The 26,906-nt window shown below is 37.2% G+C and overlaps 1 protein-coding gene across 1 annotated transcript; it reads right to left on the bottom strand.

The window, feature by feature from the left end:
- Nucleotides 1–13,733: 13,733 nt before the first annotated feature.
- Nucleotides 13,734–14,258, bottom strand: LOC149237403 (uncharacterized). Its single transcript, XM_089369262.1, has one exon. The coding sequence runs from the start codon at nt 14,256–14,258 to the stop codon at nt 13,734–13,736; it is 525 nt and encodes a 174-aa protein (XP_089225388.1).
- Between the last annotated feature and the right edge of the window lie 12,648 nt (nt 14,259–26,906).

Below are 26,906 nucleotides of genomic sequence, written 5' to 3'. Positions count from 1 at the left end.
CCCATTCCAAGTGGAATAACTCAAAAATACCTCTATTAACCAATGCTAAAAAATAGAACAACATTACTAGTCGAAAATCTAGAAATTCGAGAAATAGTGAGCTAGTAAATCTAAAAAATGCCTAACCTAATAAAGTGAAAATGCAATGGGGTAATTTTTGTCATGAACTATAATGTTTTTGTGATCTAATTCAAGTATAACCAACTCAATTGAAGCTCATTAGCATGCTCTAAAAAATAGCATAAATTTATTGTTATTTGCCACAAAGGAGTTCCGAAAGTCTAGATTTGGGAATAAGAAGACTAATCCAACCATCTCAACGATTACTATGAACTTCCAAAGCTTTTACAAGGATGAAATAATGCCTGTGATCCTGTAAAATAAATTTGATTAACCATTTAACTCAATCCTACAACAAGAAATCATTAATACTAAATGCTGAAGTAGAAATAAATAAAAACTAGAGATGCATATGAATAAGTAGTGAAAAGAAGGAAAGAAAATGATATAAAAGGGCTTTGAGGCTCTTGGTATGGCCAAGCCCAAGGAAACTCAGAGACCTATGGAGGAGAACAAGATTTAGAAGTTGAACATGACACCAATCTTCATTATTTTCATCAATATAATTACATCCTTGCAAGAAAATACAATGGAGCTGAAAAAATACAAGTTCTCTCCACAAGAACACTAATCAAAATCTATCCCTAGAGGCAAATTCGACTTGGTACTTATACAAAATGATTAGGAATCATTCCCCATGAATGGAGGAATCTTTCCCCACCAAAATCCCTTGATTAGTGGATCTGGTCTCCAATACTAGGAATCTGCATTAAATGGCACGGAACACATTCCTAGATTTTGTCAATCATTAGAGTTCCACAAGCTATGCCATAATTCCATAATATCTTGTTGATTTATTATTTATTATTTATACTCCTATAGTAGGGAGAAAGTCCCTAAATTATCTCCTCCTCCATATCTTCATAATCTGCTCAATATTCTCATAATATTCCACAAAAATAATTAATATTAGGCACAAATATGAAATTAGTCATAAACCTTCCTAATGAATATTTTAAAGTTAAAAATACATTATCTAATGTAGAAAGAGAGGTTTAATGTGCTGAAGGATGGTCATAGGCCTTAATTTATGTTTTAATTTAGAGGTATGTGCCTTAATTTATGTCTAATTTAAAGGCCCATCATACCCCCTGCTGAAAGTGTTGCTTAGCCTCTGAGCAACCTAGTGACCTCATTGTGCCTCATTCATGGCCATGGTTGCCTCTCTCTTGTGCATTAAGAATATTGGCTGCAATTTCTACAAGGACAAACCCAAAAACATATATGTGCAAAGAAAAATCATTGTTTCTTGAGACCATTAGCTTGCCTTCTTCCCCTTATTCAAGATGGGTTCTTGAATATTTTTTTGTTTGGAAAGGTATTCCACACGCTTATCAACCATCTGCTACCTTGTTTCGCCATTTGGACACCTCTAAAACCTTCAAAAATCATTTATATGAGACCTAAGACATCCTGTAGTAATTATTGTCAAAACTACAGGAAACCTACAGGAAACCCTGTTAAAACTACACGAAACCCCTTTTTGAGCATAAATGGTATTCTGAGCCTAGGACAGGCCCTCAACTTGACCCACATGCCTTTTTCCCATTTTTAGGCCTTGGACAAAATCTAGAAAGAGATTGGAGACCTCTTGGAAAAATTATTTTCATCACTACAGTTTGAGTTTTGTTTTGATGATGAATGCCTCATTTCCTTCTGTTGATTTCTTCTTCTTTCTTGTGCCCTAGATGACTGCATAATGGCCTTGGAGTTCTCTGTTTTTATTAGATCTCTCTTAAGCTCTGCCATCTTGGGGTTTAACATAATTTGTTCATTTCTTCCTTCTTGTAGCAACATTCTCCCTTCCTGAAGTAGTCATTGCTCCTCTTTCAGGGTCTTCTAACTGTATGGGAGTGGGGAGAAATGATGAAGAGGGATTGGATGTTGATGCTAGGGATCAAAGGGAGTAGTGTAGGTTTGTAAAAATGGAGAGGATGCTCTGTTTGTTTTTTTCAAGAATGAAATGGGATGGATGAATGATGAATAGAGAGTGAATATGAAATGGATGGAGGGCTTGGAGTGCTGTGGTGAATTGGCCTTTGCAAACATTTCTTGTTTTAACTGTTATCCTCGTTCATTGAAATCATCACCCTTCATAATTTGACTTTTCAACATTGCATGAGTGAAGGAGTGAGCTACAATTAACTAGTTGAAGACGATTGAGACTACTGACCCATCCTTAGCTTATAAAACCTCATCTCTCATGCATTGACAACAAATTTCTAACTATAATATGCTCAAGTGAAGACGTCAAGAATATTGCATACCTGTACCTAACTGATGGTTATTGGAGAGACATGCATGCTGCTGCTGAGTTGATGTTGATGTGAAGGTGTTGGATGATGATGCTGATGATCCTGATGCTACTGCTAAGCTCTAGAGGAGCTTCTTTGACCTTTGGATCTCCATGCTCAAGCTGTTTGCAAATCTCTAGCTACTTCATCATCATATGCCCTCAATTTTTCAAAGAAACCCATCCAATTGTGCCTTGTGAATATCTCTAGTATAGGAGGGTGCTTATGAATCCTCATTGTGTTGATGGGTTCCCTCTTATTAAATCCCCCTGTCATTTCTCTCTGATGGTTGGAGGTTTGTATATGTCTGATACCAAATTTAAAAATTTCGTGTATACAATTCCACTAGACTACAACCTTTTTCAATAAACTAGAAGGCTTTTCTATATTTTTTTCACTTGGAAAATGTGGGAAAGTATAGAGCCTACCTCCTTAGCCAACCTCTGTTTTTCCCTTTTAAAACGACTTACTACCTATCCTATAGGTGTTATTCTGTATCCTGTAGGATCTCTTGTAGGATCCTGTAGGTTTTCAGAGAATCCTGTAGGTTTACAAGGTAACCTTTTGTAGCCGACTGGTGTTGTCCATATCTCCCAAATGGAAGAATGGATTGACTTGAAACTTTCTGAGCATATTGTCATCATCATTATTCACCTCCCCAGAAAAAAAAAAAAAAAAAAAAAAAAAAAAAAAAATTGGTCAATGGATGCACGGATTTCAAGAAAAATTAAAAATGGATGAAGGTGATGGAGGTCGATTTCTTGGAAATCATGCATTGGAATTTGTTGAAATTGCTTGGTCATGTTACCATCATCCATATGCATCTCCCCATGAAACATTTTTTGAAATGGACGCATGGATATCAAGAAAATGCAAAAATGGTTGTAGGTGATGGAGGTTGATTTCTCAAAAAAGTTGCACTGGAATTTGTTGAAATTGCTTGCGCATGTTACCATCATCCATATGAATCTCCCCCTAAAACATCTTGGAAAATGGATGTATGGTTTTCAAGCTATGGCGAAAAAAAAATTCTTCTCTATCTATTTTTGTTTCCTATAGTAAAACAAAGCATCCTGTAGTTTTTTAGGACAACAAGCAAACTGAATGGTAGAAGCTTGAGAATGATGGGTGGATGGTGAAAATAGATGAGGGGGATCGATTGGCATGGCCTTGGCCTTGTTGGAGCATTTGAGAAAAGGAGGAGAAATTCAAAATTTGACTTCTTTTGACTAGGCTTGACCAATTTTCCTTTTGGTACCAACTTTTTCTTGTTGCTTACAAATTTTGGAGAGTACACACATTCACCAGAGAGATATATGAAGCAAATATTTTTTTATTTTTTCCTCTCTTTTTTCTTCTAGGCCTATTAGTTGCCTCAAGGAGGTTTTCAACTAGTAGGTCTGCCTAGGTGCCTCAAAGGAGGTTTTCACCTAAGATCTTTTTCTTTTTTCCTCTTTTTTCCTTTTTTCCCAACCCATTGACTGCCTTATGGAGGTTTTCAATCAATGAGCTAATCTCAGGTGCCCCCAAGGAAGTTTTCACTTTATATTTTTATTTTTTCTCTTTTTTTTTAATCAATTTTTTTTCTCTTCTACCTTACCCTACTTGAAAACCAAAATCACTTTCAAGTATAAGAATACTTCCAGTGGAGCCATGTGCACATAAAGATGAAAAAAAATGATGTGGAGGCTTGAAATGTATGCTTTAACATGTACCTGGATTTGAAAGATCAAATTATTTGACTTTGATGATATCAAGAACATTTGAAGAAGAGGGTATTGTTGCAACTTAATGACTGTCTAGAACCATATTTCAATATAGTTGTGATGCCCCTAGTCCACTTGCTGATTTGGATCATCTTGGATGTCTTCTTCTTCTATGACCTTCAAATCTTCCTCTTTTTGCTGATTGTTCTCTTGAACACATGGAGGACTTGATGATAACCATGAGGGAGATTTCTCAATCTCTGATTTTATTGTCTGCTCTTCATCAAGTGTAACCCATGATTATTTGATCTTATTTTTCAAATCTTATTTCTCTTCATGTTGTCCCTCAATGGTGTTAGGAGAATCACTATTTTGTAATAATCTTCCCGAGCTATGGTGAATACCATTGAGCTCAACCGGAGATGTTTGGAAGTGTTGTACCTCATCATTGTAAGTGGGTTGCGCTACTTCAATGTGTGGGTTTGGAAATGGTAGTACAGGTAGTTGAGTGGGAGTGGATATTTGAGATGGATGTGGTTGGGGTTGTGGTTGTGGTGGAGATGAATGGTAGGGATAACATGGAGTTGGGTATGGAGGATATTGAGGAAATTCTTGATGATATTGTGGATGGATACCATAAGTTTCTTGCCAACGTTGTTGCCAAGATTGGTTTTCGGGTTGAGATGGCCAATGTTGCTAAGCAAAGGGTGTGTTCCAATTACTTTGAGGTGGATATGCATAACCTTGAAATTGTGAATTAGGCTCTTGCATCATACTAGGTTGACTAGGCTGCCATGGTCGTCTTGGAGCTACATAACATAGATGCATTGGCAATTGACTTGCTCCATTGTCCTCTTGGTGAACTTCCTTCAACCTTGGTAATGAGGAGCAACATTTAACATCATGTGATTCTACATGGAAAACATGAATATCAACATCTTCTTTTTGCTCATTTTATATTCTTAACATTTCTACTTGTTCACTTAGATTGCTAAGAATTTTTGTTTTAAAGTTATCAAGCAAATTTCCAAGTTTAGCTTGACTTACCAATCTTGATGCCGATTTACCTACTCTTGCCCTTCCTCTTGATATGTGTTTGAATGTTTCACAAATTTCTTCAAATGATAATTGGTATACATCACCTCTACTCATGAGATCAAGGAGATCAATCGACTCATCCCTACTTGTTCTAAGTAAGAGGTTTTTTAGTGTGTAAGATCCTAAATGATGTAGTTTTCCCCTCTTAACATTGTACATGAACCTCTCTATTAGATCCTCAAGGCTCTCATCTTCTCTTTGATTCATTCTAAAGATTTCTTCTTTAAGATCATGATCTTTATATTTTTCTAGAAATATCTTTTTCATCTCACTCCATGATCTTATTGAAATTAGTCCCTAAAATCATGAACAATTTAAGAGCTCTATCCTTCAATGTTTTCGGAAACAATCTCAGCTTTCGAGTTTTTAATAAGTAATTGTAAGATCTACAAACAATTTCAAATTCAAAGAGAAAGGTTTTCGGATCCTCTAACCTTAGACCATGAAATTTTGGAATAAAAGATGGAGGGATGTTCTTCATGTGCACACTACCATTAGTATCTTGAATGGGAAATCCGAGAGGATCTTCCTCATTGTTATCATCTCCATCCATTTCTTCTACATTCTTTTACATCTTCTTCTTCTACCTGAAAAAAGTGAATGGTGATGTGGCTCTTACTGCACCACGTGATCAAATGGGGGGCTGGGTTGGTGTTGGAATTTTTTTTGTTTTTATGATTGAATGAAAACTATAATGCAATGCAGTTTTCTACTTTTGAAATTAAATATGCCTAATGCAAAAAAAAAATTGGTTTTGTAAAAAGTAAAAATAAATGAATCAACTAGGGAAGAAAACAATGCACACTTTGACACCTCCCCAGAAATGGCACCAAAATGTGATGAGCCTCGGTATTGCAACTCCCAAGGCTACCGACTTTAATTATCAACCCAAGGTTTGTACAAACTTAAGAGATATCGACACTATATGTGCAACATACAATGTGCCCTTCCTTTGTTGTCATGATGTAATGGAGTGCATGTACTGAAGTCAAATCCTAAACTAATTGTAGAAAATGAAATGTTCGAAATGGAACATTAACCTATTGCAAGAAAGAAAGTACAAGGAAAGAGACTAAAATCAAATGTTAAAACTCACCATTTTCTAACTAACTTCTAAGAGGCTTTGCTTCAAAAGAATGCTAAGTTAACATGTATGCAATCCTACTGTCCTAAGCATGCATATTCAAACCATCAAACCTTCTACTATTGTGCATGTAAATGAATAAAATAAATATATTTTTCTTTTTGTCTTTTTCATTTGAGAGTGTGAAAGCTAATCTCTTTTGGTGATGTGGAAGGTGGCTTGGAGATGATGGTGAATATTCAGAAGGCTTGGGAGACAAGTAGGGACCGTTTGCTAGCTTCCTAGAGGATTTTTCCTCAATTCAGCCTTAAAACATGGTTTCCTATAGGATTTCCTACAAGATGTCCCGAAAACCTATAGGATCCCCTCAAAATACAGCCAAGAGAAAAAGGATGGATGTTGAAGGTGATGGAAATCTTAGGGAAGGTGGTTAGTGGATGGAATGAGGCAAGGGAGTGCCTAGGACCACTTCAGAACTCAAAACAAAAGTTGGGAGATTGATGGATTTGCTCAAAAATCTTGGAGAAGTTTCCTTGTTGAATGATGAAATTGGTGAGGGTATAGTGAAAGAAAGTGAGGACCATGGGTGGATGAAGTTGGGATGAGGTTGCTGACTATGAAATCTTTCTGTAATCCTGAAGCACCTGCACTGCATCAAACATTGACATATTACCCAAAAATCACGCAAACAAGAAGAATTTCAATTATCTAAAGGGAATATAATTTCATGAGCTAGTTTTCTACTTCATGCATGAGGAAAACTTTTTCGAATGATATAAAACATTGATGAGATCTAATGTAAGATTGAAGATAGAAGAAATGGAAATCAAATCCTACCCTTTGAAAACTAGAAAAATGTTGACCTAAATGTGAAGCAAGAGGGTTGAAATGGTCTTGATGGCATGGAGGTCAAGTAGAGGCGTAATCCCAGCTTCAATGATGATTTTTCTCAATTCGAGCTCAAAACAGGATTTCCTACAAGATGCTACAGTAATTTCCTACAGGGTGTTACAGGTTTACTATACGAACTTATAATTCATCGAATGACCAAGAAAATCAAATCCAAATTGGATGGGACAATGTTTTTTATTAACTAGGATGTCTTAGGTCCCCATTCAAAGTGGAATCGCTCAAAAATACGTTTGCTAACCCATGCTAAAAAATAGAAGAAATCTAGAAATTCGAGAGCTAGTGAGCTAGTAAATCTAGAAAATGCCTAACCTAATCAAGTGAAAATTCAATGGGGTAATTTTTTTTATGAACTAGAATTTTTTTGTGATCTAATGCAAGTGGAACCAACTCAATTGAAGCTCGTTAGCATGCTATAAAAAAAAAAGCATAAATTTATTGTTCTTTGCCACAAAGGAGTTCGACAAATCTAGATTTGGGAATAAGAAGACTAATCCAACCAGCTCAATGATTACTATGAAATTCCAAAGATTTTCCAAAGATGAAATAATGCTTGTGTTCCGTTTAAAGAACTTTCATCAACCATTTAACTCAATCCTACAACAAGAAATCAGTAATACTAAGTGCAGAAGTAGAAAGAAATAAAAACTATAGATGCATGTGAATAAGCAATGAAAAGAACGAAAGAAAATGATACAAAAGGGATTTGAGGCTCCTGGGATGGCCAAGCCCAAGGAAAATCAGAGACCTGTGGAGGAGAACAAGATTTGTAAGCTGAACATGACACCAATCTTCATTATTTTCATCAATATAATTACATCCCTGCAAGAAAATACAATGGAGCTGCAAAAATACGAGTTCTCTCCACAAGAAAACTAATAAAAATCTATCCCTAAAGGCAAATTTGACTTGGTATTTATACAAAATGATTAGGAATCATTCCGCATGAATGGAGGAAGCTTTTTCCACCAAAATCCCTTGATTAGTGGATCTGGTCCCCAATACTAGGAATCTGCATTAAATGGCAGGGAACACATTCCTAGATTTTCTCAATCATTGGAGTTCCACAATCTGTGCCATAATTCCATAATATCTTGTTGATTTATTATTTATTATTGATCCTCCTGTAGTAGGGAGAAAGTCCCTAAATTATCTCCTCGTCCAAATCTTGATAATCTGCCCAATATTCTCATAATATTGCACAAAAATAAATAATATTAGGCACAAATATGAAATTATTCACAAATCTTCCTAATGAATATATTAAAGTTAAAAATACATTATCTAATGTAGAAAGTGAGGTTTAATGTGTTGAAGGATGGTCATAGGCCTTAATTTGTGTTTTAATTTAGAGGTATGAGCCTTAATTTATGAGTAATTTAGAGGCTCATCACTTTGGAGACCACTATGCAAACATTGTATAGAATATTTGTCACCATGCACAAAGTGGTTTTCCCTCTATAAGGTTTTCAACAGCAGGGTGCAAAGACAATCCAAATTGTCAAAGACATCCACGCTAGCATTGCACATGTATAAGAATGGACAATGAGGTACAAGGGGGCCCCACTTTACTTGCACAAGATGATGAAGCTGCATGCAGAGCTAGACAAAGCACATATTCGGGTGTTGATCCAAAACTATAAGAAGGTCTGTCCGCTCATCACCAACATTGAGGCTTCTTATGAATGGTTGTACAAGATTCTGGATGTCATAGTGAGGGCACACAAGATCCCTTCCATTGGAACCCTCACTCAAGCGATGAGGAAGAACCAAGTCATGTTGGAGGTTGATGGGTGGATAGAGCAGCTGATGTGTGAAGCCTCCAGTGATGAATTGCAGCTGAGCGCATAGAACATGCAAAAGTGCATCAGTGGCCTAGCCACAGCAATGACAGTGTTTCACATGCTTCAGGATGAGATGGACAAAGGTTTTATAACAATATACCTGGAAGCCATGGAGGCGAGAGTCTGCTTGGATAAAGACATCACCAAATAGTACGGGCACATAACGCAGTACCAAGCTTGGTATTAGTTCATCACCGAAGACCACCACGAGGAGGTTACTAAGTTGGTGTTTCCCCAAGAACTCAAGTGATGTTGTTTGTCTTGTTAGGCTGACTCAAGCCTATTTTTGTCCCACATGGGTATATGTGGAAATTATATTATTGTAAATATGTTGTAAGTGAAATTCCAAGTGTCACTAGTGGAATGTGAACAATCACTATGTAATGTGAAGAGTCATGAGGGTAGTCCAAGAGTCAAAGGGGAATTTCAAGGGTCACCCCGCCCTTTGCTATATATAGAACCTCATAACTGACATTACATGCTTTTGGGAGCTAATATTTTGGCTAGGCATTACCTAGAGAAGGCTTGGAGAGTATTGTGATGAGCCTTGGCTTCTCCACAACGTAGAGAAAGTACATCTCTTTAGAGGAGAAGGCAGCGTTGACTGTAATGTTCCACTATTAGGGCTAGTGGTTGTCAATGTTGTATGTATGGATGGAACTTTCACATAATAATATAACTGAGTAACACGTTTTCAGGAATATGTTGTTATTGTAGTTCGACTATTCTGGTTACTTTAGCAATGTATGTTATTTTACTTACGCTTTTGTGTATGAACTATTTTGTATATGATTGTATGAATCTTGTTGAAGACATGTTGTTGTATTAACCCATCACTTTGGCTTTTGGACTATTCTGCTTCCAGCTTGTGATATCATTCCGCTTGTGTGTTCCTTTTAGGATGTGTACTATTATAGGCTTATAAGGGACACACTTCCTTTTCCCCTGTATGTGTTATAACCCCCATGCATCTCACTTGACTCGTTGCAAGGTCACACACTTGCTTCCGAAAAAGTTATCATACTTACCTTTGTGCATTACTGCAGTCAAGGCACAACTGTACTACCCACTGCTGGGACTTCTACTCCAAATGCACTGAGGTCTAGTTGGGGATTCTTACCGGGGAGATCTCTTGACATGTTTCTGGGTCCAACACCATCAACAAGGTATTTATCCAACCTTTCATACCAAGCCCTGAGAGCCTGTTTTAGTCCATATAGAGACTTTTTCAATTTGCATGCAAACCCTTCATCTATGGTGAGTATAAATCCTTTTAGTTGCTTAACGGAAACCTCTTCTTCTATATCTCCATTGATAAATGCAGACTTCACATCCATCTAATATACCTTGATGTTTTTATGGCATGCAAGAGTAAGACAAATTATCATAGATTCCAGTATTACTACTGGTGCAAAGGTTTCCTCGAAATCTACCCCTTCTATTTGGGCATACCCTTTGCAAACAAATCGAGCCTTACTCCTGATTACTTGACCCTGCTCATTTAGCTTGTTTTTGAAAACCCATTTGGTTCCAATAATGTTTTTCTCTTTAGGACTTGGAACAAGCTCCCAAGTGTCATTCTTTTCAATCTAGTCAAGTTCTTCATTCATACTTTCACCCAAAACTTGTCCTTACTTTCTTACCTGAGATTCTTAGATTCAATCTATGAAAACAAAGCCAGACTTGCATAACTTGTATTGCTAATAAGTTTCCTCCTAGTCTGAACACCATGTCTTTGATCTCCAAGTATTTGACTCTTAGGATGTTCTTTATGTACATACTTGGAAAGTGTCTTTGGCCTTGGATTTGTGCTTGCTTCCTCATCTTCACTACCTGAATCCATTTCTTCTAGATATGCAAACCTCATATATGGATTTTCTTCATCATCTGAGTTCTTTTTTATTTTATAGGACTCAGGTTGTGAATATATTTCATCTACTATCAGATTAATTCAATCCTTAAGCTTCTTTTTTCGCTTGTTGTAACACTTATATCCTTTAATTTGAGTAGAGTACACAAGTAATATTCCCTTTTCATAAAGTACTTGCTCCCAAACACCTTGAGATGTTTAACTGATGTAGGTCTTCCCTTCCACAACTCATAGGGAGTTTTATTAATATTAGGCTTGAGTTGACTTATGTTGGACAGATACACTACTGCCTGAGCCACTTCTTTCCAGAATATGTGAGACACATCTGCTTCATCCAACATTGCTCTGGCCATTTCCTGGATTGTTCTATTCTTTCTATACACTACTCCATTTTGATGTGGAGTTCTAGCCACTGAACAATTCCTCTTGATGTCTTTCTCTTCACAAAATTCTTTAAACTCTCTCGAAGTGTACTCTAGTCCTCTGTCTGGTCTTAAGCATTTTATCTTCAAGTCTCTCTCATTTTCTACTTGAGCTTTAAATTTTTAAAAATGCTAAAATGTTTCGGACCTTTCTTTTAAGAGAACAATCCAAGTGGCCCTGTTAATATCATCAATGAGCAGCATGAAATATCTTTCCCCTTTTGGGGTGTTTTCTCTAGTTGGGCCACAAATATCTATGTGAATGAGCTCCAATCGTCTAGATGAGGAGAACTCTTTTGACTTGAAATGAGTCCTAGTCTATTTGCCAAATTGGCATGACTTGCATATTGAGTTATCAAGCCTTAACATTCTTGGTAATCCTCTCATAGCTCCTATCTTGCTAACCTTCATATGGTCAAGAATTTTGTTCCATAGCCATGCTTCATTTATTTTTCTTAAATAGCAGTTAAACTTAGAATCCTCAAACACATATACATTATTATGGGTTCTGATTGGTTTTCCCACCAATTTTACATTCTTCATGTTGTGGATCTCAAAGTCCTTGGATCGAAAGGTCACATCATAGCAATTATCATGCATTTGGTTAGCACTAGGCAGATTCTGCTTCAGACCTTCCACATATAACACATTTTTTTCTTTTGTCTTTTGATTAAGGATGACTATGTCTTTACCCTTAATTATTTTTGGAGCATTGTTTCTGAAGGTCACATTGTTTCCTCTACCCTTTTCTTTTAGTGACAAAATGTTTCTTTTATCCCCAGTCATATGCTTGGAACAACCACTATCTACACACAATATATTCTCTTGATTGTGGGATGATAGAGCGAGTCCACACTGCGTGTTCTTTTTTCATCTTTCATTTCTAGCCTTTTGGGTAGTTGACTGTCTAATATTTTAGAACTCAGATAGGTATTCAAACCTACTTCTACACTCACATGCTTTGTGCCCAAAATTATTAAATTTGAAGCGTTCTACTTCACTTAATAGGGGAGATAATACATTTTAATCTCTAAGAGGAGAGTTTTGAGATCTAAAATTCTGATACTTATTATATCTAGAATTTTCATCTCTTTCAACTTTGATCCTTCTACAATCAATAAATTTATGTCCAAGGATACGACACTTATAACAATGACCATAAAATAAATAGGCATTCCTATTTTTTGAAGACTTATTATTTTGTGCATGAAGGTACCTTGGTTGTCTAGATGGTTGGTTCGTTCTCCATTGATGATATCCTCTTTGCCCTGCTTCTCTTTTGTCTTCATTGATTCTTCCTTGATGCTTCTTTTCATAGATTAGCGGTTCTTTGATTTTTTTGGACCTGAAGTTTATCTTCTCCATAGAAATTCTTGTGTCTTTGAGTACCCCAAACTTGTTTTGATTCCTGAGGACCTTTGGCTATTTAGAATATGATCTAGTTTCCTTGTGTCTTCTGCAAATTTTTCATTTAAACCTTTCTTGGTCTTTATTCCCTCATGATATGTTCTTAGAGAGACAATCTTTGCCTCAAGACTCTGACAATTATCTTCCCATTCATGGATCAAGTCTTGAAGAAGCTCTTCATTTCATTTAGCTTCTTCCAGCTTACCTTTCAAAGAAAGAATAGCATGTGTGCATGTCTTTTAGATTGTTTCCTTCCTTAACTTGAGAAACTCCTATTTTAATTGCTTATTCACATCTTCTAGTTTCTCACATGTTCCTTGTTTTTCTTCTAGTAGAAGGACTAAACTATATTTTCTCTTGATAACTACTTCAAGTTTTTCCTTTTGATAAGAAAACTCCTCATTATCAGAGTTATACATACATTCTTCAGCACAGTCTAGCTGCTCCTTTAGATGCTTATTCTTTTTCATTTCTTTCTTTAACTCATCAAGAGCACTGATGAACCCCCTTTCAAGGTCCACTATTCCTTGTTCTTATTATTCTTTATCTTCAGAGTCCATAATACTTTGTTTCTTGGAATCTATTCCAAAATCCATAAGTAAATACTTATCTGAATCATCCTCCAAATATTTTTCACTATCTGACTCTGGTGCCAAGCTATCCTCTTTGAAGTAGAACCCTTTTTTCATATAGAACTTTTTCTTCGTATGTTTCTGAGATTGTTTTCCAAATTTCTGATCATATTCCTTTTCAGCCTTTTCTTTGTAAGGGAATTTTAAGAAAAATGTCCAACTCTTCCATAGTGAAAAAATTTAACAGGAAACTTCCCTTTATATTTTCCTAAGCCACACTTCAGTTTCCTAGCTAATTGAGCCAACTGCTGATCATATTTATATTTAGGGCAGTCGTTATGATCTTTGTGCTCCTTAGCCTTTTTGGATACTTTGAATACTACTTCCTTAGGTTCAGAATTCTCTCTTCATACTCTCATCTCATAGGCTATGAGAGTACCATGTAGCTGGTCCATCTTGAGATCCTTTAAATTAACCATTTCTTCAATTGTTGAGACTTTGGAATTAAATCTCATGGCCAAAAATCTTAAGATTTTATGAACAATCATCTCTTCCTTGATCTCTTCACCTAGTCCTCTAATCATATTGGTTACTTCATCAACCCTGAGGAAGTATTCTGCTATGTTTTTATCTTCACTCATTCTCAAGCTCTCAAACCTCATTATGAAGGTTTTAAGTTTCCCCTGCTTGACATTGTCATCTCCTTCATGACTCTGATTAAGATGTATCGACACTTCCAAAGCAGAATTACAATGCAGAAATTTTACAAGTTTTGTTTGACTAAGACCAAATAGAATGGCATTCTTGGCTTTAGAATTATTTCCATACAATTGTTTACCATTTGCATCAGTGGGAGGAATATTAGGGACATTGTAATATACTAGCACTAAAGTCCAAACATCTACTCTCAGGGATATAAGATACACTTCCATCCTTACTTTCTAAAAGGAAAGTTTATCCCATCAAAGAAAGGTGTTATACTTGAGTAAGCCTATTGACTCTCTTGCCTAGACATAATTCCTTGTAGATCTACCTTCCAGTGGTTAGACTATTCCTGAAGGAATGTCACTCTAATACCAATTGTTGTAATAAGGAATTACTGAGGGGGAGGGGGTGAATTAGTAATAATGAGAATATTAAATCCTTTTCCTGAATATGCTTTCAGTCCATTTTATTTACTATTACTTATGAGAGCATTCAAATTTTCATACAACCAATCACATGAGCATCACACACATTTTGACACAAGTGTTTTCATGTGGAAACCAAGGGGGAGAAACCACCAAATTGTTGTTTGTTTGTGATGTGAATTAAGAACCTACTTAATTACATCTGTTTTTTTGTGAGCAACCACTCACAAGAGGTACCGACCCCCTTACGTTAGTAAGCACCAACTTTCCAAGAGGTGCCAACCTCTTCTAAATGTAGGCACCAACCTACTCTTGAAACTGTTCTACTATTTCATACAATTTTCAAACTGAAAACAAAAGCATATACATTTATGGAAAATACCAATCATTTTAATTGTAGAAGCAACCTCTCCTCTCGGTCCACTGCTATTCCACAAACTCTCCTTGGTCTCATATAACTACTCGTTGCCTACTTCTCACAACAACATATCCTCAACACTCTACCTTGTCTCTCATAGGCTCTCTCTTGGACCTTTTTCATATTTTCTCTCGTTGTTCGTCTCATAACAAACTCTCTGCTCTCATTTCTCTCACTGCTCAACACTTCGGCAATACACACATCTCCACATTGCTTGATGGCGATCAAATGGTTTTGATCCTATGATGCACACTCCATAAGGATGTCTCTACTACCTGTGTCCATACTACTTGAGTGTACCTCAGTATGGCTCCTGCTGCTTCCATTGTATCTGCTAGATGAAATCTATCAGGGCATTAAATACAAAAATGGGATTTCGAGTTCTTCACTGACTCCCTAAGTAATCCTCCATATTGAGAATTTAATCTCAAAGGCCTGAACAGTCTACCGTGACTTCCCATGCTTATTTATTACTCGTTAGTGCTTGAATGTCCTTTGAAATGGCCAATATGTTCCTCATTCAAATCTATCAAACGTGAAAGAGAAGCAACCTATTTCTTTCTCCATTTCTTCAGTTCTTCTCTATGAACTATTGTCCTTATTTCCTTGTCTCAACGCCTTCTTCAGATCCAGCGAACTCCATAAACCAACTCCACCGATCTGCATTTTGTAACACCCTCCTCCCACATCCACCCAAGTAACAATGCCAAATGGGGTGAACATGAGACGAGAGGCTACTATGATCAAATTCGACCTCCTATGTGACCTTAAGGAAGTGGAATCGACAGAACATCACACACAATCATCCAACATCATCAACAAAACCCTTAGGAGACAAGTCAGCAACTCAGACAACCTATCCTTAGGTCCCATTACTGTTCTTGACCTCTTAGGCCATAGTCACTCTCATGCTATGGGAAAGGGAGCGACCAACAACCCAAAGTCACTCTCATAGGCTTGCCTTCTAGCGGTCAGGGACCAAAATTGCCAGTTTGTGCCAGCGACCCTAGGATTTAAGCCAATTTTTCAGGCCTAGAGCCCAGACCACTGCCCAGAATGGAGTGATAGCTTAAAATCAGTAAAAATATAGGCAAACCATGATGCAAAAGTAATAAAATGAACAAGACCATATCCATACCCCTACTAGCCATGACAAGCATTTCGTCGAACACATCATCAACATGTAACCTATAGGTGTAAATAACAAAATTAAGTGTAGGGCTCTCATACTTATCTGAGAATCACTATGAACCATTGTTCCCTCATGTCATTTGCTACATTATCCTCTATTAGGTCATAAACACATTATCCATTCATATACAAGTAAAAACATGCTGAGAGCCATACATAGCTACTGTCATAAAATATACATATAACCAACACAACATGAATATTAATACCATAAACATATCAACCATCAAAATTCACATATACATCAATACATTTACACATGGAAATCAAGGGAATGAATTTCTCATTAATAAATGCAATGAGCCAACCAGAGATGGGACTACCACATTCCATTCGACCATAGATTAGCTGATCCAAGTCTCTCTTCAGCCAATCATCTTCGTTCCATATTCTAAGCATGAATGTGGGACTCAAATGAAAAGAACTGATACCGAGGCTAAACCACTTCACTCTCATCAACAGAAACCAGGCTTTACCATAATCCATCCCATATCTCTAGGCCAACACAATGAACACATCATAACAGGATTTACTGTGATCTCCATCCGATCATTAAGCCAAACAAGAATGGATGGCACCATATTTCTCCACCTACACCGTGAGAAACTTTCCTGTCTCCTAGTCTCTTAGGATTTACCGCAATCCAAATCCAGATCACTAGGCCCTAAACCAAAACCTACTCTCCAGGATTTACCACGTCTGCCAAACCCGAGATTACTAGGCCCAAAGAAGAGAAAACCACATCTTGAATTTATCGTATATCCTGCCATTCACCAACAAGGATTCCTAGGCCGACCAAGGCAAAACAATCCTAGATTTATCATAACCTGCAATCTAGTTCAGGAGTCACTAGGCCAATGGCTTTACCATGATCCACAATCTGGTTCAGGGACCACTAAACCATGTGCTCTATCATTCGAAGATCCACCCCACTCGGCTTCGAATCTATCTGACAATCTAGTTCAACCAAAACATGAGAACCCCATCACACCATGGCTATCCAGAAATGGCAAGGCTAGGCTGAAAACACTATTACACCTAGAAAAACCCATGCCATGATAGAAAAGAACCACATGCAATACCATGCATGCTAAATCTAGCAAGGAAAATACACATGCAAGTCGACACCTAGAATGAAGGCTGTTGTAGCTGCTTGATCCTACCTTTCCTTGCTTGATCCTTGCTTCCTCTTGCCTTCTTTTCCTTTCTTGCTCCAATGCTAAAATTCTCCAAGAAACTCTTAGTGTCCAAGAGTATGAGAGAGAGAGAGAGAATAATGAGAGAGCTCCAAAAATCAACTGACAAAAGTTTACCAACTGATTCTCAAAAGCCTTTTTATGAATGAGGCCTCTATTTTCTTAATTTTCCATTATTTTCCTTCAATTTCCTCCTCACATGCAACCTGTGACATTTCACCTTCCTTTTCTCCTAATTTCCATTATTTTCATAAATAAATATGCCAAAAATGCCATTTTTCCTTTCCAAAGCTTTAGCCATTTCCTTTTCCAATTTCCTTAGCCATAAACAACCAAATGAACACCCCCTAGGATGTATTGCCCAACATTCATCTTAGAATAGGTGTTCCATCAACTGTGGTTATTGTTTTTAACTTTTATTACATGGAATTTTCACCAGGTATGTTACACATTTAGTCTTAAGCTACCAACCCATTCATCTCTTTAACTCACTATACTATTTCATCGGAGCCTCAATGTATCGTAACTCAAAATAAAAAATGTTACGATATTACACAACTTCGATATCCTTAGCCCCTTTGGCGCTTAGCTCCCTGACTGTTTACTTTCTTATACAACCAGGCATGTGACCATCAGCTTGGCTTACCATTGTAGTATTATATTGGAGCCCCTTTTTATCGTAACTTCTGCCATGTCCCAATTGCATCTTAGCTCTCTCTGTTTAGCCCTTGGTTCCTTTGAGCTCCATACAACCATGTGCCAAGTAATATCAGAGCCCCCTTTATCATAGATTTTCAAATGCCAATTGCATAGGAGTTACAATGTCCTCATCCTCCGATATACTAACCTCCAATACATTGACGTCACTTCTATGCATGGTGACTCCTCAGTGGTGACATGTGTCACCCTGGTTTTCCCCAATTGGTCATCGAAAATTCCAAAATAGGTTGCCACGTGTCCACCTTACTACCACGTCATGTTGACATTAGTTGCCACTTCAACTTCTCGGAGGAAATCACATGTTGCCATTTGTCCTACTAGAGGACAGAGAAAGAGTCCCGATTAGCCTTGGTTTTGCAACAAATTCCTTTATTAATTTTGCTAAGCATCCGTCAATACTTTTAACCATGTGGACAACAACAAATATCATAACTTCTCAAAATACATATGTTAAGAAGTTTTGATATTCTGATATTCATCCTTCTAATATACCGATATCCTTTGACCTCCGGTACAACTTGCTTCAAGGTTCCAATATTCCGATCTTTGATATAGTCTGCTCCAATGTGCTCACCTTCGATATTTCAACCTGCTTAGGACTTCAAGTCCCCAAACTTTGGCAGACCATAACTTTTGATCCAAGAGTTCATTTTTAGACTTTCACACAAAGTTGAAAAGCTCTTTTAGAGCACTTTCAAATGGAGAGGGTCTAATGTCGTATTTGAGCCCATATGCTACTTATAAAACGACTGCAAAATCTCTACTACTCTTTGTTCGTTGACACTTCTTCTTGTGCCTAGAATCCTGAACTCCCAACCATAATAGTCATAATTTTATGGCCTCTCCAATAAGCCTGCTACTATTATCATTCTCTACAGAGCACTACAGTAACCGTTGGATTCCTTCTGAACTCCCTATCCCGATTGTCATCATTTCATGGATTTTCAGTAAGCCTTCTATTATGATGATTCTCGACCATAATCATGCAACTATCATGGGATTCCTGCTGGAATCCCACTCACCATGTTGATCCTAGTTGACATCAATTCCAACACTATCATATCCAGTAGCCATCCAGACATTGCCAATTTTCCAATAACAAGAGCTTAATAAATATATTGATGTGCTTGGTAAGTTAGCATAGAAAATAATAGGACCAAGTTCTACCAGAGGTTGAATTTGATTACAATGATTCACCCAAATGAAGTACAAGAAATAGCCCATTTCAAATAACATATGGTATGCACTCAAGGACCCAGGAAAAAAATAAGTGTTGGGTATGTGTTATACTCTTTACACGAATAGCACTAAGCGTGATATATTGTGATGGATCCACCCATGGTTTGTTTTTTTTTAGCAGATCCACCCATGGTTTCATGAATGATGGTTTTGAAAATTTAGCAAAAGGAATTATGGTTATGTTCTAACCCAGGGTTGATCAATTGGGGGGTTTATGAATTATTGGGAATGCATATAATGTATTATAACATTGAAAGGAATATAATGAAATATTAATATGGTTTTCCTAGTTTTGGGTTCCAGGAGAAAAATGTTTGTGTATATTTTCTATTCTTGCCATTGTATATTTTTTATTGTTTAAGAATTCGTTTACAAGTATCATCTATTTAGGATTAAAAAATTCAGTAAGGAGTTCATGTGTATAGGAAATAACTAAAACCATGCAAATGTTACATGAGAAAATCATAGTGGCAGTTACAAGACAACAAATAAAAGGAAGATCGAAAGAGAAGAGAAGTTAATTTTGAAGTTGAAGATCTAGTTTCTCCACATATAAGAAAAGATATTTCCAAAGAATTAACATAATAAATTGAAATTAAAGAAGATAGGCCCTTGCAATATCCTGAGAATTTTTTCAGCAAATGCTTATGAAATTGAATTACCAACTAAAATTGGGATTTCATAAATATCCAATGTTACAAGTTTATACCCTTAAAAGGAACCTAAATTCAAGAAGTAGGATGATCAAGAGAAACTTTAGCGGGAAACTTAGCTACCTACAACCAATAAATTTCAGATGGAAAGGATCGTGACTAGAAGGTTGTCAAAATCACTAGAAAGAAGGACTACTATGAGTACTTGGTTACGTGGAAAGTCCTCCCAGCTAAAGATGCAACTAGGATGAGTGCTAAAGATATTCAAAAACACGACATGAAAGTTGAATACCTCATGGGAAAGATCCCATGAAACCCTTTGGGTCTATGGGAGTCTCATGCAGGAGAATTAGGGTGAGCAAATTTTATTTCCACGTGGTTAATTTTTTTTTCTTTGTAGTTATGTGGTTATGATATGCAAAGGAATTTCTATTTGTTAGGTTGTTAAGATGAAGTGTCCCTATGGAACATATGTAAATAATCCACTTACACTCATGGAAGTTAAGTGTTTAGAATAGGGGAATATGTAGGAATCTTTGAAGGTTATTAGTTACAACTCCATTTTGCCTCATGGAGATACTTTGTTAGGGATGACAGATATAAAACAAGAAAAGAGATATGATGTTTAGAACTCTCTCAGGCCTATGAAATGCCACTATATCTATGTAATTCCCTTAAATATGAATTATTAAAAAATGATTTTTATGTTTATTGTTATTTTTTAGTCTAGGTTACCTTTATGTTTGAAAAGGTCCATGTGATGGTTGAATCAGTGTCAAATTAACGTTTTCCTTAACTAACAATGCTATGAAAATATTGCTGAGAGTTCGAAGGATGATTAGATTCGAGATGACTAGGAGACTCATTATGGTCAAAAGCCTACAAACCTAGCTATACACTAAACCAAATCACCTGTGAAGGTATTATACTTAAGTTTAAAGGCGAGTTTGAGTTTCGAGGGAGAATACCCGCAATTTTTAGCATAGGGTTGATCCGAATTGGATCCATGAAGATTATCAAAGTGTCATGACAGTATCAAATCAGGAGAGACTTCAAAACTTATGCAAAGAGTGATCAGGAAGACCTCTGGAAAAAAACCCCTCGAGAAGGAAAATCCCCGAAGTGCTCGACAAAACCCCTCGAGAAGGAAAAGCCCCGAAGCGCTCGGTCACATGGGAAGCTAGGAAACCGTGGGGATAGCGCTAAGGTGAAAGGCGATTCCTATGCTCCAAAATTGGTGGTATATCAGAGGCATCCTCGGGCGGTAAGCGGATTTGGTAGAAAATGAGCAATTCCATTCAGCGCATGATGCATGTCCGGTAGATGAGAGAAAAAACCGCCTCTTGTCACATGCTAACAGTCGAGCAAGTCAACCGTGCGAAATGAGCAAACACTGTAGGATATGGGGGATCCAAATCTGACGGCAGAGATTGCGCTCGATGGAGGAACCAGATTTGACAGGGGATTAAGCCGCAACACATAAGATTTTGATGTCCGATTTGACCACTGAGTCAGCAGATGAGTCATTCCACAATGTAACTAAAATACCGAACTATCAAGGAAGAGTTGGTGCAGTTCGTGAGAGGACAAGTGGCCACCTCCTTGTGAGACGTTGGCGAGGACGCAAAGGCAGGGAACTCCAAGTGAACAGCAGTAGGTGAACTGAAGGGGGGAAGAGGAAGCAAATAGTCAAAGACAAATTGGCTTTAAGCCATGAATAGACAGAGAGGAAAGAGATAAAAGAAAAGACAGTGAAGCAAGAAGCAGAAAATAGAGAGCCGAGCTGACTTTAGGCAACATCGAGTAGACAGAAAGCTTGAGAGGTTTAAGCATTCCTTAAGAGAATCTGTTGGGAATTGAGTACCACATTGGGCTCCTCCCATTAAAGACCAGAGAGGTCAAGATTTGGTAAGGAAAATAGTTTGTGCACCCTAGTGGCTTGGGGAATTCAAGAACCACCCTAACAACATCATATGTTTCAGGAGACTCAAATTGAGCTCCTCATTGTAAATCTTTGCTTTAAAGACACAATAAACGAAGGCCACCACTGAAAGCTGGACCAAAGATGTAGCCCTGGAGAATAGGGTGAACTCCTTATTAATTGTTGTGTTCTTGCATTTTCTTACTGTGTTTTCCTTACTATTTTCCATTTTCTAGTGTCTGTGTATTTTGCATTATGATCGATCTGTTGCCTTAAATAACATAGACACACACCAGCACATGAGTCTGTAATACCTTCATTAGTTAATTAATTAACTGAGGTCACTCACGAGTGATTTTCATATCAAGTGGTATCAGAGCTCTAGGATGTTAAGGTTAGGCAAGCTTGTGTTGGTTTAACTGTTGAATGCTAACTAGATCAAAGCTCAAATTAGGAGAAGGAGAGTTGGTTGAAACTAATCTTGAAATTGGGAGAGTATATTCTCGGAAGAAAATGTCAGACAAAGGTTCTGTAGGGCCAGATCCTCAATTCATAGATAATTTCCTAGCCTTAAAGTCCATGGTAGAAGAAATGTATAGGGACTTTAGAAAACACAAGGATGAAGATGCATCAGGCTCCAAACAAGACAAAGGAGAAGATGAGTCTTTCCTCCATGACCACTCAAAAGGAAAAGGGAAAGAAGAACACTTTCTCACACCTCTTAGTAGCCTTGTACATAACAAGAAGGCATCTTTGATTAAACTAGATTTCAAATTTGATTTACTTATATATGATGGAGAGTTGAATGTAGAAAAGCTAGACAGTTGGATTAGACAAATTGATGTTTATTGCAAAGTGCAGAGTATCGACTCACACAAGAGCAATATTTAGCTGGCAAGCCTACGCCTTAGAGGCACTGCCTTGGTTTGGTGGGAAGGCAGGACCCAAGCTGACATGAAGAGACATGGTAAGATTATCTCTGTCTGGAGTGAATTTGTTTCTGCAATCAAAAAGCAGTTCTATCCATTGACCTACATGCAGCAAGCCATGATGAGTTGGCAAACTCTTCGACAGTTGAAAGGGCAAAGTGTGCAAGGGTACACTCAAGAATTTAGAAAGAGAGCATTGATTCTAGGAATCTCATTAGACTCACCTGAGACTCTGTTGAAGTACATTGGTGGTCTACACAGCTACATGAGGCACACTATCCTCATGTTTAATCCCACTAGTATAGATGAAGTATCTATACAAGCTACTCATCTAGAAGCTAGAGGAAAGAATGGAAGTCTAGAAGTTGGGGGATCATCCCAACCCACTGCAAGCAAGAATAAGGAGAAAATAAAGCAGAAATGGAAAGCAAGGAAGGCTAACATTGCACAAAAGAGCCAGTTTTCATGCACACACTGTAAAAAGGATGGGCATGATGATGAGCACTGTTGGATTCTGCATCCAGAGCTAAGACCTAAGAAGTTCGAGGGTAAGAAGAAGAAGACTGTTGCAGCTATTCATAAGGATTTGGGGTCAGACTCAGGAGATGAAATAACTATTGCAGCCACAGGTATAAAAGATAAGAATTCTAAAGCATCTACTAGTAATTCTGCACAATCTATTATTGATGAAGAAAATGAGAGAAAAAGACATGAACTTTTCCATATTCTAGTTATTTCCAAACATCAAAAGATTGATACTTTGTTTGATAGTGGCTCACAAGTAAATTTAATTTCTGAAGCAATTGTAAAGAAGTTGGGATTAGTAACTACACCTCACAAGAAACCATACCCATTAGGATGGTTAAATGATAAAGCACAACTACAAGTGACTAGACAATGCAAACTCAAGTTTTCTTTTGGGTCAGCATTTGTAGATGTGGTTGTGTTAGACATAATTCCTTTGGATATAGGTGGAATTGTTTTAGGAAGTCCTTACTTGTATGACAGAAAATCTATCTTCTATAGACTGAGAACAAGTATCTACTTGTTAAAGATGGAATCGAATACTTTGTAGAGCTTATAAGCTCAAGAATAATTATACTCTCATAAACTGAGGGCAGATGAAACGAATGATAAATTCATGTAAACCATTCTTACTGATGGTTGTAAAGGAAAAGAAACCTGATAAAATCAATGTATTTGAAGGCTGTAATGTTGAACAGCAAGCTAATTTAGAAAAGGTTGTTTTAGAGTATGATATCTTGTTTCAAGAACCTAAAGGTCTGCTAACCAAAAAGGAAATAGTACATGATATTATTTTGCATCAAGATGCTCCATTGCCTAACATTGGAATGTACAGGTTGTCTACTTTAGAGAATGTTGAAATCAAGAAGCAGGTGCAGGAGTTGCTCGAGAAAGGGTTCATCAGACCTAGCACATCACCATGTGGATCACCAATCGTTTTGGTGAGAAAGAAAGATGGCTCGTGGAGAATGTACATTGATTACCAAGCACTGAATAAGATAACAATAAAAAATCGTTATCCCCTTCCTTGCATAGATGATCTTTAGATCAATTGAAAGAAGCTGTTTATTTTTCCAAGTTAGACTTGCACCGTGGATACCATCAGGTTGGAGTTTCAAAACAAGATGCGTGGAAGACTGCTTTCAAAACAAAGCAGGGATTGTATGAGTTGCTGGTTATGCCTTTTGGCTTAACTAATGCTCCTACTATCTTCATGAGATTAATGAATTATGTACTCAGACCTTTTCTTGATGATTTTGTTATTATGTATCTAGATGACATTTTGATACTTAGCAAAACACAGGAAGAACACTTAAAGCATGTTAAGCAGACACTAGATGTTTTGAAAAGAGAAAAGCTTTATGTTAAACTCTCAAAATGTGAATTTGGCAAAACATCTTTGAATTATTCGGGTCATATAGTAGGGGGTGGTGAATTGAAGATAGATCCCTCTAAAGTGGCAGTCACTGTGAACTGGCCTAAACCCAAATCTACTACAGAAGTTAGAAGCTTCTTAGGAGTAGCACAATATTGGAGAAAGTTCATTTCTAACTTTTCCTTAATTGCAGCTCCCTTACATGCTTTAACAGGATTGAACAAGGTGTTTTAGTGGGGAGGCAAATAGCAGAAAGCCTTCGACACCTTGAAAGAAAAGACTAGTACAACACCTATACTAGCACTGCCTAATCTTTAGAGACCATTTAAGATCCAAATAGATGCCAATGACTATGCCATGGGAGCAGTGTTGACACAGCACGATAAACCCATATGTTATCATTCTGAGACATTTAATTCTGCAGTAGTTAACTATCCTACATATGACAAAGAATTGTATGCATTGGTACAGAGTGTGAAAAAGTGGAAACATTACTTAATGGGAAAAGAGACAGGAATACATACTAATCATCAACCACTTCAATATCTACACTCCCAAACTAAGTTGCAGCAATCAAGACACTATAGATGGATGGGTTTTCTACAACAGTTTCATTTAGTCATCAAATATAAAAAGGGAATACATAATAAAGTTGTAGACATGTTATCTAGACCCATTATAAATGCATCTACTATACTTAAGCATAATTCTGTGTTACATGAGAGTTACATTGAACAATATGCTCAAGATATAGACTTTAAAGATGTATATGCAACTTTAAGTCAAGGAAAAAGAGTAGAAGAATTGGACTATCATGTAAAGGACCGACTCTTATACCATTGTGGGAAGTTATGCATTCCACAAACTGAAAGAGTAAAGATCATTCGAGAAGCACACACTTCTCTAATATCAGGTCATTTTGGGGTAAGTAAAACAGTTGCACAACTGCAGTTATTGGCCAAAAATGAATGAGAGAGTTTCTAGATATGTAAGAGGGTGTACTATGTGTGCGAAAAGCAAGCCCAGCAATAGAAAACTAGGCTTGTACACTCCATCACCAGTCCCTTCTCACCATTGGGAAAGTATTTCCATGGATTTTGTTGGAGGACTACCTAAATCTAGGAAAGGCCATGATTATCTATATGTTGTTGTGGATAGGTTTAGCAAAATGTGTATCTTGATACCTTGTAATAAATAGATTATCGCTGAACAGACTGCAAAACTATTCTTTGAACATATATGGGTTCATTTTGGATTACCCACTTCCATTGTATCTAATCGAGACACCCGATTTATGGGGAAGTTTTGGTAAAGTTTGTGGGAATTGATGGACACCAAACTGAAGAAAAGCATAGCTTTTCATCCACAAACTGATGGCTAGACAAACGTATTTAACATGACAGTAATCCAGTTACTCAGAGGATATTGCAGCAAACATCATAAGCTTTGGGGTGAACATTTGTGTTATGTGCAGCATGCTTACAATAGAGCAAGACATTATTCTACATAGAGATCTCCTTTTGAGACCTGTTTTGGTTTCACACCAAGGTCTCCTTTGGATTTTGTCTTTGGTAAAGACACCATAGTTGAGGGACACAGTGATGTGGATAGGGCAACTAGGTTCATTGAACAGATCCAAGAGATCCACCAGGTAGTACAGGAACAACTAGAAAAGATCCAAGCCAAATACAAGGCAAGGCATGACAAGCATCGGATGGAGCATAGTTTCAAAGTCGGTGACCAAGTCTGGCTGTACATCAGCAAGGACAGGATGCAAGGTGAAGGTAAAAAACTAAAGCCTATCAGGTATGGACCTTTCAAGATACTTGAGAAGATTGGTGAGAATGCTTTTCGCCTTAATCTACCAGCTTACATGCACATTTACTCAGTCATGAATGAAAATTTCTTGAGGCTGTTTGAACCTTCACTAATTGAGGATCCTGAAGAGCAGAGTCAATTGCCTTCTATTGATGACCTTCTACCTGAATATCTTAATGAATTGCAAGAAGACACAGTTTTGGACAGGAAGGTGAGGATGACGCGTAGGGGAGATGCAAAGTGGATAGAGGTTGGAAAAGTGAGACAATTGTACCCTCACTTAGTCGATTCTTGAAAACCAACTTTTGGTGGTCCAAAAGCTTTTTCAGTGGGAAGGCTGTGATTCGAATTGGATCCATGAAGATTATCAAAGTGCCATGACTGTATCAAATCAGGACAGACTTCAAAATTTATGCAAAGAGTGATCAGGAAAACCTCTGGACAATGGCATTTCGTAGCTAACAA

Source organism: Pinus tabuliformis, chromosome 8, assembly GCF_031772625.1.
Source record: "Pinus tabuliformis cultivar Carrire ecotype Pingquan chromosome 8, CPIR1, whole genome shotgun sequence".
Lineage (NCBI taxonomy): Eukaryota > Viridiplantae > Streptophyta > Pinopsida > Pinales > Pinaceae > Pinus > Pinus tabuliformis.
Note: the sequence above shows the minus strand (reverse complement) of the source record. Positions and strands in the feature narration are given on the sequence as shown.

Coding starts and splice junctions, on each gene's coding strand:
- LOC149237403 (XM_089369262.1), bottom strand. CDS start 14,258: ATGGAAGTGTATCTTATATCCCTGAGAGTAGATGTTTGGACTTTAGTG.